Below are 18855 nucleotides of genomic sequence, written 5' to 3' on the forward strand. Positions count from 1 at the left end.
CTGTGCAGCGTGGGTTCTCTCTGGGTTCTCTGGCTTTCTCCCACTGTGCAAAAACATGCTGAGGTTAATTGGTGATTCTAAATTGTCCACTGGTGTGAATGTGATACTTAGTTGTCTCTCTGGGATGTCCTGCGATAGACTGGCGACCCTGCCTTTACACCCACCACTGGCCTTCACCCAGCGAAGGACTGCTGGTTACACTTGCTGTATGGGATTCACTGTCAACAATTGTCAACAGCTTTAGTCCTTTTTGTGTATCTTTTTTTGCGTAGGTCTTCCAAGCAGTTAGCTTTAGCCGTAGTTCATTCAGCTGGTTACCCTAACACAACAGGGCATTAATTTAGCATGAGCATATATTATATAATCTATTTGTATTGCAGTTTTTGCTTACCATTATTTGACATCATTGCAGGAGGTCTGTAAGCTGCTGATCCACATGCGTCACCCAGAGGTGTACCAGCAGCTGGGAATGGTTCCTCCAAGAGGCTTTCTTCTCCATGGACCACCTGGCTGTGGAAAGACCCTGCTGGCCCAGGCCGTGGCTGGAGTGAGTTTCCAATAAGTCATTATTTAGCAGCATGAGTGGACATGAACCTGTGAAAACAGATCTTTCTTGGTAGTCAGATATGGGTGGTTATTGTTGTTATGACATTTTTTGAAGTGTTGTGGTATATCTGTGGTATGATGAGCATACAGTAGTGTGGCTATTTCTAAGTACATTTGCAAACTTGTTCTGGACAAGCGGAAGACATGCTGCACCTTAACTAGGTATTAATTTTCTACCTCAGTGGTACTCAAAGCGCTTTACAATGTTTCACATTCACCCATGCATACACCAGTGCCTACCATTGGGAGCAACTTGGGGTTCGGTGTCTTGCCCAAAGACACTTGGGCATGCGTAGGGGCTGGTTATCGAACATTGCGACCTGTGGACAACCCACTCTGCCACCTGAGCCACAGCTGCCATAAGAGTAAGAGGGACATCAGTAACGATGGTGTGTGTTTGTGTTAAATATCGGGGTGTGATTGTGTGTTTCAGGAACTGCAGTTGCCCATGTTGAAGGTGTCTGCTCCAGAGCTGGTGTCTGGAGTGTCTGGGGAGTCTGAACAGAAGCTCAGGGAACTGTTTGAGCTGGCTGTGGTCAGTCGTGCTTTTCTTCTTTTATATGATTCTCGGAAGTGTGTGGAATGATCAAAGGCTATAGACTAGAGGACGTATAGCAAACAGAGTTGAGATCATTTCAGTTTTTATAATATAGTGCCAAAACATAGCATACATCATCTCAAGGAACCAAACATGCTAAGACCCTACAGTATTAAAGAGAGAGACCCAGCAGGAAATGAGTGGTTGTTACAATGATAATAGTAAAGATAGTTAAAGGTGTAATGTTATTAGTGGTAACAGGATAATAACAACAATGGTAAGGAGAATTGAGAATAAACAAAAAGCAATAAACACTGGGCAGGTTGGTTGGCCCAGCACAACAGACTGGAAACATGCAGCTCTGGAGACAGAGATACCTGCAGAAAGGAACAGGTAAAGAGGACAGAGAGCAAAGAATGCAAACTTCAGGAAAGTAAAGACACAAAGTTAATGACATGCAAATGGAGAGAGGAGGAGAGCTCCTCATGGGAGGTCCTCCAGCAGCATAGGCCTGCTACAGCTTAACTAATGGATACAGCATCATCTAAAGCAATAGTTTCTCAAGGAAACCACATATTCAGCTGATGTGTCTGTGGTACTCTTGACATGGTGATATATGATAAATAATGCTGATTTCTCTGGATATCCTGCTTCTTTTCTTCTCTTGCAGACCTCTACCCCATGTATCCTTTTTATAGATGAGATCGATGCAATCACCCCTAAAAGAGAGGTAGCCTCTAAAGACATGGAGAGGAGGATTGTAGCCCAGCTGCTGACCTGCATGGATGGTATGATACACTGCATTCACAGTGACATGTAAGACCCATAAGGACATTTCTGTTTGCTAGCAGGAACAAGCAGACTCAGACTTAAAGTCTAGATGATATTTCACATCATTAGTGTCTGTCACCTGACACTGACCAATCAGTAGAGGTCATATTAATTAATCATTTAATGCAGAGTACCACTTATTGCATGGTTAGTTCATCTAAAATCATCAGAGGCCTTCTACTCGACTTTCTTTGATTTGCTTGAAACATTTTTTTAGTAAACTATGGATATAGAAAATAATGTCAGTGAAAATGTAGATTGATGCATAAAATACTTTATGCATCTCCAGTATTGGACAAGTTCATCAAATAGTCCATAATTATAGGTGAGTAGAACAATGAAAAAAGCGAGGCCACTACCTGTAGGTGCATATCACAATAATACAAAACCAAAAATACAAAATAATTTTTCACAATTTTTTCATTTTTTTTTTCAATTTTTTCACAAGAATGAAAAAAAGTTGTTTTTGCCGAACTTTCATAATTTATTGAGCAAATATGACAAATTGTGCCACAAAAACAACAATAATTTTCAGATTCCACTTTGTAAGCTGAAGAAACAGATGGATTAATTACCCTACCTATTATTATATTACTATTGGAAAGATGCTTTAAGGTAGGTCTTAGAGGCCAAGCTGTCTGTCAGACAGACAGACAGAAAGAACAAACAAACAAACAAACAGTTTAAAATCCATAGTGTATAGGAAATAAATTCAGGCTAATCAAAGATAGTCAAGCGGCAATTGTTTTAAAAATTCGATGATTTGGGATGGGCTGCAAGGTGACTTGGTGGTTAGCACTGCGGCCTCCAAGCTAGAAGATCCCTGGTTCGTCCCGTTAGGACGCCTGGGATCTTTCTGTGTGGAGTCTCCGTGTTCTCTCTCTGCAGCGTGGGTTCTCTCTGGGTTTTCTGACTTCCTCCCACAATCCAAAAACATGTTGAGGTTAATTGTCCGTAGGTGTGAATGTGAGTGTGCTTGGTTGTCTGTCTTTAAGTGGAGCCCTGTGATAGACTGGTTACCTGTGCAGGTGAACCTGCTTTCACCTGAGTCAGCTGGGATAGACTCCAGCCCCCCATGACCCTAGTGAGGATTAAGCGGTGTATAGATAATGGATGAATGGATGATTTGAGATGGAATGATCCTGGGTCATTGCATTGTGCGTGCTTATGAACATACCATCTCTTTATTATGGCAGACCTCACATTCAGTTATCACCAATGACACTCAACCCAAATCTCATACTTTTGAATAAGACTCATTTAGGAGCATTTTTACAGGTTTTTTGTTGCTTGCTTCTTGGCAGACTTGAACAGTCTGACAGTGACAGCTCAGGTCCTGGTCATCGGTGCCACCAACAGGCCAGACTCCCTGGACCCTGCCCTACGCAGAGCTGGACGCTTTGACAGAGAGATCTGCCTGGGTATCCCAGATGAAGGAGCCCGTCAGAGGTCAGCCATTCATGATTATAGACAAGTAATGTCATTGTTAAAAAGCTAATTATTAGAGTGGTGATTCTCTAGATTATTAGTCTTAAAATTATTTCGATTTGCATTTTTGTGCTTTTTTTTGCTGGTTTTGTTGAAGGTCCATGTGCCATCCCCAAATATTAAAGGGAATGTCCAGGGGTGATTAGAATCTTTAAGAGTCATCATAAGAGTACCCTAAATATCTCTCACAAATCTCCTGTGGTTCTGGATTTTCCATAAACAAAATGGGAGTCTTTCACCATCAGGTTTACCTCCTGTGGAAGGACCACCCAGTTTGGGTTCAGGAGGCAGACACACTCTACTTTTAGGATCAGGTTTAAATCTTTCAAACCATATTTGGCTGGCTCAGGTAACACTGAACCATTTTACAGTTATTCAGTGCTGCTGCTATGGTCCCAGGCTGGTGGGAACCCCCCTGAAATGCACCACCAACCTCTCCTATTCTTTCCTCTCTTTCACGCTTCATGTATTTTTTCCCACTATTCCCAAGGAGCATCCCCAAATCATGATGCTTTGACTGGTCCTATGTAGCGGTTGTTGTGTGCAGTCTCTCTCATCTCAGCTGCTGAGGCTTGTCTCTCATTTAGAGAAGCAGCAGGTGTTTTGTGGCCTCCCTCACTCGTCTCTGTCTTGCACAATCACTGTACTCGTATCATCTCCATCTCTGTCATTTTGTGACTTCAAGAATCAGCTGGCTACACCTGTGCTAATTTTGGTGACTTGTTTGAAGAGGGTGAATAATTAAGCAGTCATTTATTTTACACGTTATATTTCTAATGCATCGGGACCAGTGGTAGTCAGATTTAGCCATTTACCACATGGTCCTCGTCTCTCACTCTGTTGATGATCACACAGTTTGGATACATAAACAGAATTTTTGTGCTTTGTCAGGATCTTGAAGACGTTGTGTCGAAAGCTAAAGCTGCCGGAGGACTTTGACTACCAGAAGCTGGCCCGGCTCACCCCAGGCTATGTAGGTGCAGATCTTATGGCTCTGTGCCGCGAAGCTGCGATGAGTGCTGTAAACAGGATTCTGCTGGAAGTAAGGGGTCCTCCACAGAGCCAAAACCAGAGCTCTACGGAAGATTTTTTATCGAGCGGAGTTCAGACTGAGGCTGCTTTGACAGACAGAGAGGTCGGAGAACAATCAGACATCAACCCGGTTCCTCAGAAAGAGTCAGGACAGAATCACCTGCAGGTATGAAGAGCTACAGCACGATATTCACAAGCGTCACTCAGTATGGTTGACTCTCACTCGGGTGCACTGTGTACTGTGTACAGGCAGTTTATCTGTTAGGAATCAGATAGATGAACATTCCTGAACAAAACAGGAGTGAAACTCCTGCTGTAGGTATGAAACTGTCTTTACCTATTCACATAAACATCTTCTGGCAGTATTTGTAGCAGACATCGGTAAGGTAGCGCTTCAGGAAGGTATAGATGGACTTTAAATGCCATATTAGTGTTATATCTCTTGTCATTTGTATCAAAAACTTGAGACTACTGTCAAACATTTTCCAAGGCACACAATAGTGTTTGGGTGTAATAAATGGGTTTTACTAGCTGCCAGGCTGCTATTGTTTTACATTTTAAGCCACAATGAAATTCAACCTACATAAATTCACAACCAAAAAATAAGCAGCGTTGCTTTTCTTACAAAAGTATTTACTTTAATACCTGAAGAGTTGAAAATATTAGTCATGACGGCTTTTATGATGCTCTAGATCTGTTGTCCTGCTATGCTTCCAAACATTTCCAAACTTCCATCATGCCAGAAAACGTTAGTTATGTAATGCCACTGTCTGTCATTTAGTTTGAGAGTTCCGTGTATTTCCTCCGTCTCGTGTTGTTCTGATGAATCATATGCTGGTTTCAGCAGGGGGAGCTGTGGCACCTGCTGCCTCTGCTGAAAAACACAGTGTCACTGACAGAGGAGGAGCTGGCTGGCCTGTCCATCCTCATGTCAGACTTCCAGGGCTCTCTGGCCAGTGTCCAGCCCTCCGCTAAGAGGGAGGGCTTTGCCACTGTGCCAGATGTCACCTGGGAGGATGTGGGAGCTCTGCAGGACATCAGGGAGGAGCTCACCATGGCCATACTGGTAAACACCACACTTAAATGTTTTATTTAAAGATAAACACCCTGTGATGAGCCTTTTCATTTTGTTGTCTTTTGTCATACTCTACTTGCTTTACTACAGTCATAGGTTTGGAGGAATTATTAGTGTTCTCTGTAATCTTCATTTTTGTCTTTTCCTACTACTGGATCCAGATATCCACCATGTAGTCACTCTGATATTATCCACCACAGCTACATGATAAACACATTGAGTCCTTTGGGGTACAGTGATGGCCCGGCCCTGATGTGAGCTGGCTCGTGTTTGACCTGGATCATTGTCCCTGTGCTCAGTCTATAGAGTGTTAGTACAGGATAACGTGGTTGTGTGTCCCATACAGGCTCCAGTGCGTTCTCCGGAGCAGTTCAGAGCTCTGGGGCTTAGTGCTCCATCTGGAGTGCTGCTAGCTGGACCTCCAGGATGTGGAAAGACCCTGCTGGCCAAGGTGCCCCACCACACCGACACAATCATCCATGATAGGTTACTGTCTTTAGATAGATTCCAAGAATGACCCTGACATTTTGACTGGGACCAAAAAAGGCTTGTAAGAGCTGTGAGTAAGCTTCCAATACCGGCCAGTTCTTTACAGTGTGAAGGACATCACATAACATCCCCCTGTATGGATGGTGTCAGAAACATAACCCTTGCTTGCTCTTTGACACAGAATTGCAAGATTAAACTTTTGATAAAGAACATAAAAAAAGCCTGATAAATATTGGGAGCACATTTTTGAGTCAGGTGAGACCAATATTCATTTTTCAGCTTAAATGAAATCCAAAACAAAACAAAAAAGACTGACTTGAATCCAGCAGAACACCTTTGGGGTATTTTAAAGAAAAAAGTAGAGCAACACAATTCCTTCAGCAAAGAGCAGCTGAACAAATACATATGAAGTATTGTTTTAATAAAAGATTTGAACCTCAGTAGTGAAAGGTATACTGACTTTAGTAGCATTAACTTCGGTCTGTGATGTCTTTTTTTTTTAAAGTGTAGTGAATCTAAATGGTTGGCAAATGATTGAATGACTCTAGCAGAGGCCACATTGTTAATTATTGGCTTTTGAAAATTTGAAAATGTTCAAAGTTCAGTCTTCTGTTGACATTTCACCAACTTTTGAGATCTGTAACATAATAGTTTTTTTTTTGCTATTTTAACATGCCAAAGTGGTGATGTGGTATCATTTGTAGAGCCACAAAAACTAGCGTGCATAGGTGCAAGGCTCAGTATGTGTGCAAATTCCAAGTTGCTTCCATGTAGTGTTCATGTGGAAATTTAACAAGATATGAAGCTTGTTTTGCCTAACCAAATGTTCTCATATATACGTGAAATTAATGCTGAACAGAGAAACTGATGACTGCTCAACTTAATGTACATCACAATAAATGTCATTTTATTGAAAACATCATGGCAACACTTGAAGGATGCAGCTGGCCCACATGGCTGCATAAACTTTAACACCACATCCTTCCCCTTCGTCTTTGTCAGTGGTGAATCCAAGCGACCACTTCCCGTCGTACATGCCGTTCGGATACCTTCGTCTGATGAGATCTGCTCTGTGCTGATATTCCATGTTCTGTCACCCATCCTCTATATCAGGGGTGTCTAATCCTGGTCCTCGAGGGCCACAATCCTGCATGTTTTAGATGTTTCCTTCTTCCAACACACCTGATTCCAATGATCAGCTCATCATCAAGTTCTGCAGAAGCCTGATAATGATCCTGATCATTTGAATCAGGTGTGTTGGAAGAGGGAAGTATCTAAAACATGCAGGATTGTGGCCCTCGAGGACCAGGATTGGACGCCCCTGACTTAGCAGACAGCAAGCAGGTGGAGACAGCTAGCAGCTACCTCTGTATACAAATGATGCTGGTCACCATCTCACTCTGTCTCTCTCCTGATAGGCAGTGGCCAATGAGTCCGGCCTGAACTTCATCTCTGTCAAGGGTCCAGAGCTGCTCAACATGGTTAGTCACTGAGGTCACTGTGCTCTGCTGCATTGTTGTGGAGAACAGCCAACAGACACACACTTAACCCATCTCTAAGAGGCTCATTTAGTGGTTCCTGCTAGCGTTGCAATCAGTGTGCTTCGAAGCTGGTGTTTCTCTGTATCTGCACGATTAGACTTCCTTTTATTGAGATTTTTTGCCCAGCCTGTGTTTCTAGTCTTTCAGTTTTTTGTTGTTCCCTTCACACCCTTACACTAAATATTGTAGAAACTGTAGGAGCAAGAAGAAATCCACATTGTCCCTATTCACCGCACCATGAGTCAGAGCAGGCTGGTTAGTTAGCTGGTTGCACCAACTGCTGACTTTGTGTTTGTTGTGTGCAGTATGTGGGGGAGAGTGAGCGAGCTGTCAGACAGGTCTTCCAGAGAGGCCGTAACTCAGCTCCTTGTGTCATCTTCTTTGACGAGATTGATGCTCTGTGCCCACGCCGCTCAGGCCATGAGGTGAGAAGGTTTTGCTTCATGATCTGGATAGGAACTGATGTTGACATCACTAGTGTAGAGGCAGAAAAACTATCTAGTGGCTGTTTGGATTTGGGTCATGTTGCTGTTGTGTTGCACTCACCAGGCAAACCATATCCATAAGCTCTTAGAAAATAAAAGTTTTCTATTAAAAACAACCAATGTCAACAGCTTTTTCCTTTTCTTGTTTTTAATAATTGTTCTTTAACCAAAGTGAGGAGTCTTTCTTTACTGTGTATTTAATGGGCTTTTTGATGGAAGTTACATTTTTTGGCTAAACGTGTTTTTCCTGTTAAATTTTTATTTACTTTTCTTTTTGTTGATTTTTAGAATTTATGAAAGCAGTATACTCATTAAATGTACTCATTGAATCAGTTATATCAGTGCAAAACCATTCTTGTAGCGATACAATATTAACTACAGGCTAATGGTTTTATAGTACTCCAAGAAATGAGAGGTCATATTTTTAGTGTTCAACACACATTTCCCATAAAGCAGCCCATTGAAGGTGCCTGAACAGTGTCTGTGCTCAGTCAGGAGCCAGTGTCAGGGTGGTCAACCAGCTGCTCACAGAGATGGACGGCTTGGAGGCTCGACGGCAAGTCTTCATCATGGCTGCTACCAACAGACCAGGTACACAGTCAGACATAAACCCCTCAGGGTCACCAGAGACATGGGGGCCTGAACCAAATGGAGCTGTTCTAGCTTCTTGGTTTGTTCGATAGGTAACATCTGTAACTATAAACCATATATGAATATACTTTTTGATGTGCTTGTATTTCCTTTGTATTGGTACCTTGTACTTTATCCACTACATTTCACAGGTGAATATTGTACTCTTTACTAGATATTGCTAGTAGAATACACAGCAAGTTGTTTGTTTAAAATAATGTTGTACATTTGGTACATTTTACAGTTGGTTGGACACTGAATTAATGACACTAGTCTTGGGTGGCCACCTTGAAAATGTTGTGATGCTTTAGTTCTTACCAAATATGTGAATAGAAGGGTCACTAAATGATTTGATAAGTATGAAAATGATGTGAATTGTATGCTGTGGTCTTCATAGTCACTAGATCTCAACCTAGTTGAACACCTGTAGAAGATTCTGGACTGACATCACACCATTTGGTGTTTTGTCCTTTTAAAACACCAAATGGGGTGTTCTTCTAAATGTTTTAGAGGAATGATGTTCCATCCCTCTAGTTGAGTTCCAGACACTTGTAGAATCAGTGTCACAGTAGCTTTTGTGGAAGACTTCTAAAACACTTTATGTTGATTTTTTACCCCCCTCCTTAATTTCTCATCTGTCTGTGTAAGTCTGGAAAGACATGTACGTAAAGTGTTAAAACTGGCAGACATGCAATCACTTAGGAGTAGTTCTCGTAGTACTTTATGCTGTCAATACTTTTACTGAACTATATTTTTTATTTATCATCTATGCACTCTTAAGATGTCCATCACTATTTACCACTAACAAGAATGATTTATCAAATTCATTACTTGTTGTTTTTCTAAATAACACATTTAGTGCTTTGTTATAGCACTAAATAACTGTTACTGTCTTCTCTGCAGATATCATCGACCCCGCCCTGCTGAGGCCAGGTCGCTTAGATAAAACCTTGTATGTCGGTCTGCCACCTCCAGCAGACCGTCATGCCATCCTCCTCACCATTACTAAGGTACGTAATAACCAGACACCAGAGACCCAAAGTTGATAATTATATATTGTTTTTTATTTGGAAATGCACAACAGGAATACATGAAATATAGTATGCCAGGCCTTTCTCGTCACATTCCAATTTTTACTAGATTAGATGAAATGAAAGAACAAAATCCCTGGAGTTCCTTAATGGAAAAAAAAGTACAATGTGTATGTATTGTATGCTCCTCCTACACATACAGATGCAGCTCAAAAAATCTGAACATTGTAAAAAAGTGAAATATTTCAATTACTTAAGAAAGTGAAAATTTTGTTTAATATTCTAGACTCATTACACATAAAATCAAATGTTGTACACCTTTTTTCTGATTATGGCTTGTAGTTAACGAAAAATCTGATATCGAGCATCTCAAAATATTAGAATAGTTTTGGGGGGGTTTGACTAACTTACTATTCAGACTGTATAAATACTGTCCACATGCATCCACTAACATAGGGAAGACTGCTGACTTGAAAGTTGTCCAGTCCAGACCAGACCATTAAAACGCTCCACAAAAAGAGTTAGGTCACTGAAGGTCACTGCTGAACCATTTTAAATGTAGCTTTTAAATGTTTATTACTCTTGGCAGAGTGCTGTTCAAAGCATATAAAGGGAAAGTTGACTGGAAGGGAAAAGTTTGGTAGGAGAAGGTGCACACGCAACAAGGATGACGGCAGCCCTGAGATGATTGTCAAGAAAAGTCTATTCAAGACTTGGAAGAGCTCCAGGCTGGTGTCAGTGCATCAAGAGCCACTGAGCACAGACGTCTTCAGGAAAAGAGCTGTAACTGTCACATTCCTGATATGAAGACACTCCTGAACCAGAGACGATGTCGGAAGATCTTACCTGGACTAAGTAGATAAAGACCTGGGGCCTCATGTACAAAGGGTGTGTACGCACAAAAACGTGAAGAGTATGAAGAAGAGCACTTTTCCACACTCACGTTCAGATGTATCAAGAGTGAAATGGTCGTGGAAATGTGCGATCCTCAACACCAACTTCTTGACTGGCGTACGCACGTTTCTATTGCTTTTGAGCCGCTGGCGACACTTAAAGGTGATGCTGGGAAACTGTAAATAATGTAAAACAAAGGTCATTCCTCAAAGTGATATGCACATCAGAGATACACAGATGAACAATTAACACACCCAGCTGTTTGCAATCAGATGAGTGGATATAAAAGTATGTGTAAAATGGTGCAGAAGATACTGTTATCAGCAATGGCAGCTTTGGCACTGTTGGAGGATATTGCCAATGGAGCGGTGAGAAGAGAACGGGTTTTCGTAGGCCGATTTTTTGGCTCAGGACGACCACTGACTCATCAGCCGCTTTAGGTTCCTGAGAACAATCCTCTTAGAACTGTGCGCGGAACTGGGGCCATTATTGGAGCGCAACACGCCCAGGGGCCATGTCCTACCTGTGCCCATACAGGTGCTGACCACACTGGGCTTCCTAGCCACAGGGTCATTTCAGAGGGAGCTGGCCGACCGACCGGGACTGTGCCGGTCGACACTGAGCCGAGCCATGCCAGCTGTGTGGGATGGAACTATCCGAATATCAGCCAGATATATCAAATTCCCACACAGTGCAGTTGAACATGACGACATGAAAGTGCAATTTGCAGTGAAAGACGGTTTTCCTAATGGAATTGGAGCTATCGACTGCACACACATTGCTAAAGAGGCACCATCACAAGATGAATTTGTTTATGTAAACAAGAGGCATTTTCATTCAATCAATGGACAGATCATCTGTGATGCACAAATGCAAATAAGTAACATTGTTGTGAGGTGGCCTGATCAACACACAACTCATTCATTCTAACATTATGATTGGGGTGAGTTCATCCTTGTCACTGTTATCTGATCATGCAGAGAGGGGAATCCCACCTGTCGGCCCTGTTAATACTAATTTGCATATTTATGTGGGGGCATGGAGAGTGAGGAGTCTGGTACTCCAACATGTGCGGTCAATTCCACCCTGAGTGGAATGTACAAAGGAAATGTGCTTGGATTCAGGCGTACACTCACTATCGTTCATCTGGATTTTTTTGTGCGTACGCAGTTTTCTGGATTGAAGCGTACGCCAGGTTTCAGTATGAAATCCACGCAAATCTTTGTACATGAGACCCGTGGACTGTTGCTCAGTGCTCCAAAGTTCTCTTTTCAGGTGAAAGTAAACTTTGCACATTGTTTGGAAATCAAGGTTCTAGAGTCTGGAGGAAGAGTGGAGAATCACAGAATCCAAGGTGTCTGAAGTCCAGTGTGAAGTTTCCTCAGTCTGTAATGATTTGGAGTGTCATGTCATCTGCTGGCGTTGATCCACTGAGTTTTATCAAGTCCAAAGTCAACACAACCGCCCACAGAGGCAAAACTATGACCAAATGGTTTGCTGACCATGATGTTACTGTACTTGATGAACCAGTCAACTCACTTGACCTGGATCCCGCAGAACCCACTGTGAAGTATTGTGTAAGTGAAAGAGAGGTTATTTGTGTAAAGGAGCTCCAACCAAGTATTTAGTGTATAAATTAAAATACTGTATAGAAGTTGGACATTTCTGTATTGTAAATCCTTTGTAGATAGATTTTAAGATTTTATTAGAATTAATATTCTAATAATTTGAGATACTGGATTTCTGCTTTTCCTGAGTTATAAGCCATAATAATCAAAATTATAGTAAGAAAATGAAACATTTTAGTTTATGTGTAATGAATATTCAATTCACTTCAATTCAATTTTATTTATATAGTGCAATTCACAACATATATCATCTCACAGCGCTGAACAATGAAGACCTTAGAAATGTTGAACAGAAAACCCAACAATCCAGTCATGCATTCATTCATTCATTCAGACAGACATGCAGACATACTCAAGACTGTGGCAGAGAGAGCCATGATAATATTTGATTAGAAAGGCTTGAAATATTTCACTTTGAGTGCAATGATTATAGAATATATGAAAATGTGCCTTTTGGATATAAATTGCAAAAAAAAAAAGCAACCTTTTTCATGATAATCTTTTTTTTTTTTTTTTTTTTTTTTTAAAGCTGCACCTGTACATGCACACGTCACGTTCACACACCCGTATAGACCGTGTATGTACATGAGCATATGTCCATGTACAGTTCGCTCCAAGAGAATTTGCAGTGACACAGCATGGCTGCCTAATTATGCATCCAGTGCTTCTTTTTACTGTAAACTGTGAGTAACAATGGAGCCGCTAATAGTAGTATTTAAGGACGAAGACAAATGCATGTCATGTTTTTAAATCTTATTGAAGGTTGCTCAGCAGCTTTCCAATGTGTATTTCCTATGTTTAAAGTAAACTTCTGTTTGTCCATTATGAAAATAAGAGTCATGTTTAAAAAAAAACAAAAAAACAAAACATCAACTATGGGTTTTTTTTCTCATCCATTCTTCTGTAAGGGCTTTCTTATTTAATGTATTAAAGAAAATATTGTACACATATTGTACACCATTAAGAGTATCTGGTCTCTTACCCACATAGACTCTCACTACACCTTCCATGACCTACCTGATGTTTGTTCAACAGACACCCAGCATTTGTTTTAGCGATTTGCCTTTGTGCTCCACGACATCCCCAACATACAGCATCCCTGCCCAAGAAGTTTCTGATGTGCCAGCTCTGTAAAGTCCATTATTACAGTATATTATTACCAGAGTTTTTTACCAGGATAATGTAGTTGTAGTTTCCTTTTGTTGTTTACAGTTATGAACAAAAATTTACATGCACTTGTAAAGTCTCGTTTCCAATGACTGCTACAGCTTTTAATATTGTGTGATGAAATGACTGAAACACATACATCTTTGTCACAAACAACAAACATACATTTTTGGCCTTTCGTAGATTTATTATAGGTCTTCTGGCAATATGACAAACTCTGCTGGGAATATATATACTACTACTTAAATTATTAGTTTCAATGATGTTGAAAGTTGTGTTAATCAAATTATTTTAGTTTCAGGGCCTCTTACCTTTTTGTGATTAAAACTGACTCCAGCTGCTGACTCCTCTGGTCCACTTTAATAGAACCATCTGATTCACTCATTAGACTCAGACACAAACGCTATAATGGAAAAGTTTAAATAGCTGAGTACACATCTGAAAAAGTACATCATTGACTTGAATAAGTCAGGAAAGTCACTTAGAGCCATTTCAAAGCAACTTCAGATCCAAGAATCATCTGAGCAAGCAGTTGTTGTGCCAGTGCATCGATCAGGAAGGAAACACAAACTATCAACTGCTGCTGAGAGACGACTAGTCAGAATGGTCAAGAGTCAACCAAGAATCAGCAAAAATCAGCTCTGAATGAATCAGCAGCTGGAACACAGCTGTCAGTGTCCACAGGAATTTACATCAACAAGAGCTAGCTTGTGGTGGAAAATTGAATGACATTTGGTATTCCACCTAATTCCAATTTTCTGTGAAAGAGGGATTGCCAATACTTACAAAAACTATTATGCATGCTAGCCAACAACAGCAGTGCAACGTATGGAAGGATGTGACCCTGCTGCCGGGGTTCTGACCATCGCTGTTGAGCGTTTCCACAGTAGTCTTGAACTTGTTCCTGAAATGTCCATCTGGCCTGTTGCCTGGAGACGTTTAACAGCAAAGCTGAAACATCTCACTGGCATGGTACTGCTGATCTACTTCTGAACAGGGAAACTGCATCTCAGACCATCTGTGAAAATGCAGAAAAAAGTAAATGTTGATCTGTGTAGCTGACTCAAGACTTCTATGTTATAGGGGGGGAACAAACCTCAGCTTGAGCAGAACGTCAGCCTTGAAGAGATTGCCTTTGATGAGCGCTGTAATAGCTTCACGTAAGTCCCAGCTTGTCCTCAGACCTCCTAGTCCTCTTGTTAATCTGTTAAACAGGTTCCAAACAACTCGTATGGAAATGTTTTTTCTCATTTTTCTTGATGAATGAACTTAGTGTGATCCAGAGTGTGTGTTTGTGTTTGATGCAGTGGAGCCGACCTGACTGCATTAGTGAGGGAAGCGTCTGTGAACGCCCTGAGGGCCTACCTGAAGTCCCAGCACTCCTCCGCTGCTGCTTCTGGTAACCTGACTCATATCTGTGAATATACCTTTTTAGTATTTAGCATTTTAAGATAGAATTGTAATACTGTATGGGGATGGAAGTAGTCATTGGAAAGATTCCCATGGTCTCACTTGATTGTTCAACTGTTACTGTAAAACAAGATTGTGTTGTGATCATTGGCTTAAAGGTGTGTGCATCGTTACACACAGGTTCAGCGTACACCTCTGACTCTTTCACTGACATCAGAGTGAGCAAACACAACTTTGATGAGGCCTTCAGGAAAGTACGTCCATCTGTGTCCCAGAAGGTAAGGAAGTGAATCATCAGTACAGGGGTTGTTCTCTACCTGGAATTCAAAAGGCCCAAAGCATATAATACAAAAAAGGCTGAATGGATTTGCTGATAAGTAAAACAACAAGCTATCCTGTACTGGGTCAGTAGATTTCTATTTGTGTTTGTTTAGTTTAGGTTTTGCAGTCTGTGTCTATATCTTAAAGTATCTTGATCTAACAGGTGAGCTAAACTAAAAAGCTTTTGGTAAAAACATGCTGCTGCTGAACTCCACCCTGGAACCATCAAAGCCCACTTCACATCTTGGTCCATGTGTTTACATGACACTTCACACTCAATTGGTTTGTTTTGTTTTACTTGATATTGATAATTTCATAAATGTATATTTACATCAGTAAACAAAGTGGAGATATGTTTGTGGATCCTCAGGTATAGAACTAGACCACACCACGGGTCTGTAGCCAGAAGTCACACAAGATGTTTAACAAAGAGAGAGATACAAAAAGAAAACATGGGGTCCAAAGTATCTTTAGTAAATAATCTTGTACATTTCTACAAATGACTCCTACAACCTATTGATCTCATACTGATCGAAGGATGTCACATTTTGGTACTTGAAAGGTTTCCACTGTAATACGTAGTGTTTGCATGTCTTACTTCTTGTATTAGACCTCAGCATCATGAAATGAGCTGAACATCGAACAGTTGGCTGGTTATGGTGTTGTACAGGTAGTTCGTGAGCGCAATTCCTGATGCTGTGGACATTTTCAGACTGTTTCAGTCCCACAACCTAACTGCTATTGAGTAGATAGCAACTAGCCTCAGACTATTCTTACAGTCTATAGAGTTTCTTTCATTTATATTTTCTACCATTGACACCTTTTTTTTTTTTTACCTATTTATTATTTTACATATATATTTCCTGTTTTGTCTGTTGTTTTTTGAGCCTACTGCAATGAAATTTTCATCTGATGTGCCCTGTACTGTGTGAACTGCAGTGACAAAGTCTGAGTTTAAGACTAAACACTGCAAAATACTGCTTTTAGTAGTACTTAAAAAAAATATATATACATCACACATATTGTCAAAAAATATTTGAGCACCATAGAAATGACAAACAGCTGAGTGTGGAGTCTTGATGGACAGACTGTCATTCTCTCTGCTTCCTCAACCAGTGAGGTTTGTTGTGAAAAGTGGCGGGAAGGGACAGGGTTAACATCCTTCTTGAGATGTGTTTCATTTTGAAGCTGTTCTCTGAGTGTGCCGCTGTGTTCCATGTGCAGGACCAGAAGATGTATGAGCAGCTCAGAGACTCCCTCAGCAGATGACTACCAGACCAAAACCAGCAGCAGTTCAACTTTGACACTGAGTCTGGAGAATGATTGTCATGTATGTACACACATTTTATTACACTTGAACTGTAAAACGGATTTCTGATTTCATAATAAAAATTGTGACAAACTTGCGTGCCTCCTTGTCATTAGACGTGTAGACCAGTCAATCTCAGGGCTGTCCACTCTGAGGTGAGGAAGCTCCACTGAGCAGTGCTGTTGATGGCTGGACTGTACTTCACACTGCATTATCACTGTTCTTATGCGGTACGGTTGTCTGTGTTCGTATTCAACATGCTTGTCCCAGGTCTCACTGGAAGACAATATAATATAGTATAGTGGGTGGCTGTAGCTCAGGTGGTAGAGCAGTTGTCCTCTGATTGTAAGGTTGGCGGTCCCCGGCCCCTCCACAGTCGAAGTGTCCTTGGGACACCAAGACGCCGAACCCAAAGTTGCTCCCGATGGCAGGCACCTTGCATGGCAGGTCTGTTGCCATTGGTGTGTGAATGGGTGAATCAGAAAACATTGTAAAGCGCTTTGAGTGCTGCTAAGGTAGAAAAGTTCAGACCACTTACCATTTATAAGCACCCATCATAAGAAGTTATTGTGTCATTATAAATCCTTTGACTATCTCAGGAATGATGGGTAAAGATCAGAGGGTAAGATACACTTTACTGATCACCAGGGAAATGAACATGTTGCAGCAGAGCATGGTGCAGACGTTGCTGTCAGTGATCCTTTGTGGTCACTTAATTTACAGCCTCATGTAGCCTTTATTTGGCTAACTACTGGGGTACACAGTCAAATTAAGACTTGTACTCTTAAAAAAACATTTGACTCGGTGATGAAAATTGTTTTCATAGCTGCTGACATCTCTTCAACAAACCCATGAGTTAATACCCCAACTCCACTGATACATATTTAATCAGCACATTCACAGGTCAGAAGATTAATTGGAAAAAAATGTAAATGAGTAAAAGACCACATGGGGCTTAAACTTGACAGTTTACCTGTGCAGAAATGGTGATGACTAAGAAATACAGTTTATACAGTTTGAGGCTGAACAACTGCAGTGAGTTCGGCCACATTGGACCTGTTGCCTGCATCTGGATCAAGGCATCTGGTCTAACCAATCCCTGTCCCGTCCTGCCGTGCTAGACTGGTTAGCCTATCAAAATAGTTTAAATAAGGTAGTTTACTAATGTACCCGGGTCCATGCTAAATACAGACAACTACGTTGTCAGAGTGGACGAGAATAAAAGCCTAAACGCAATAACATTTTGAAGGAAAATAGAATATTGGAAGATACTCCCAGTCATTAGAAAAAGTAAATGCAAACAAGATATCGCTTGAAAAAAAAAAAAAAAAAAAAACTCAGTATTTATACAGAATAATGTATTTACAAAGAGTTTGACTGCAAGCAGAACACGAGCAGCAGCAGCTGCATACTTTCATTTGTTCCTGGGCCACAAACATCTGTCGCATTGTTTACTGCTACTTTCTTACTGGACAGAGCGAGCAGAGGAAGACTGCTGTGTGGACAGCCCCATGCTGTCTAAGGTCATACAGCCTGCGATGAACAGAGTCATTTTGCTGTATGAATCAATAAAACACTGATGGTTCCAAGTGAGACTTGCACATGAAACATCAGAACAGTGGAAAAACACAAAACTATGGGGAAAAACTGGGTGGCAAGTGGACATTTTAAAGAAACTATGCCTCACTTTGTAAATACTTGTTACGTACTGGATACAGCATTTGACCTTGCTGTGGTTGTACTACAGCACTTAGATTGGAAAATGTACTATTATATAATTTTAGGGATTTTTTTAAAATTGTAAAACATTTAAAATCTCAAGTTTTTTATTGGTTGTAGTGCCACCAAAACCACATCACACATCCATTAACTTATTTATTTGCTGTGTATAAAAAGAAGTAAATAATTTTGATAGGTCTTCTTTTTACGCAAGTGATTTGTTTGTCTGTTTTCTTCAGGAAAAATACACCACACAAAAACGTACAGGTTTACAGTTGTTTGAATTTGATCAGATCACATATCTTACACCATTTGGAAACCTCACTACAAAGAAAACTAAACAACATTGCGTAAAATCACAAAAGTGACTATATCTTTTCACAAATAGGTTAAAAAAACAAAGGTTTGCAAATGTATCCCTAAAAATTACTTTATTTCAATCTAAGTGCTGTAGTACAACCAAAAGTTAATGGATATGTGATGTGGTTTTCGTGGCACTACAAGAAATAAATGTAAAGTTATTGAGTTTTTTCAAAGCATTTTCTTTTGCCGTGGTAATTTGTTGATGGTCCCTGAGCTCTGGTCTGGTAGGCGGCTGCAGTGAAGATCAGAGAACGTCTCATTTTGCGGGAAAAACAGAGTGACATTGGTGAAAAAAATC

The 18855-nt window shown here is 40.7% G+C and overlaps 1 protein-coding gene across 4 annotated transcripts in view; it reads left to right on the forward strand.

Annotated features, from left to right (window-relative positions):
• The window catches only part of nvl (nuclear VCP like), a 28929-nt gene extending 12357 nt beyond the window's left edge, over positions 1–16572 (forward strand). For 3 of the 4 annotated variants that reach the window (XM_008281509.1, XM_008281508.1, XM_008281510.1), the window contains exons 10-24: positions 413–547; positions 1040–1141; positions 1815–1932; positions 3280–3424; positions 4355–4661; positions 5340–5561; positions 5917–6021; positions 7478–7540; positions 7906–8025; positions 8577–8676; positions 9619–9725; positions 14519–14595; positions 14743–14834; positions 15026–15123; positions 16391–16572. In XM_008281509.1, the coding sequence (XP_008279731.1) occupies positions 413–547; positions 1040–1141; positions 1815–1932; positions 3280–3424; positions 4355–4661; positions 5340–5561; positions 5917–6021; positions 7478–7540; positions 7906–8025; positions 8577–8676; positions 9619–9725; positions 14519–14595; positions 14743–14834; positions 15026–15123; positions 16391–16435 (1836 nt within the window). In that variant the 3' untranslated portion in view covers positions 16436–16572. Of the gene's footprint in view, positions 1–412; positions 548–1039; positions 1142–1814; positions 1933–3279; positions 3425–4354; positions 4662–5339; positions 5562–5916; positions 6022–7477; positions 7541–7905; positions 8026–8576; positions 8677–9618; positions 9726–14518; positions 14596–14742; positions 14835–15025; positions 15124–16390 lie in introns of those variants that run through there. The other variant, XM_008281511.1, reaches the window with a different exon arrangement.
• Positions 16573–18855: the final 2283 nt, after the last annotated feature.

Source organism: Stegastes partitus, unplaced genomic scaffold (assembly GCF_000690725.1).
Source record: "Stegastes partitus isolate 25-593 unplaced genomic scaffold, Stegastes_partitus-1.0.2 Scaffold235, whole genome shotgun sequence".
Classification (NCBI taxonomy): Eukaryota; Metazoa; Chordata; class Actinopteri; family Pomacentridae; genus Stegastes; species Stegastes partitus.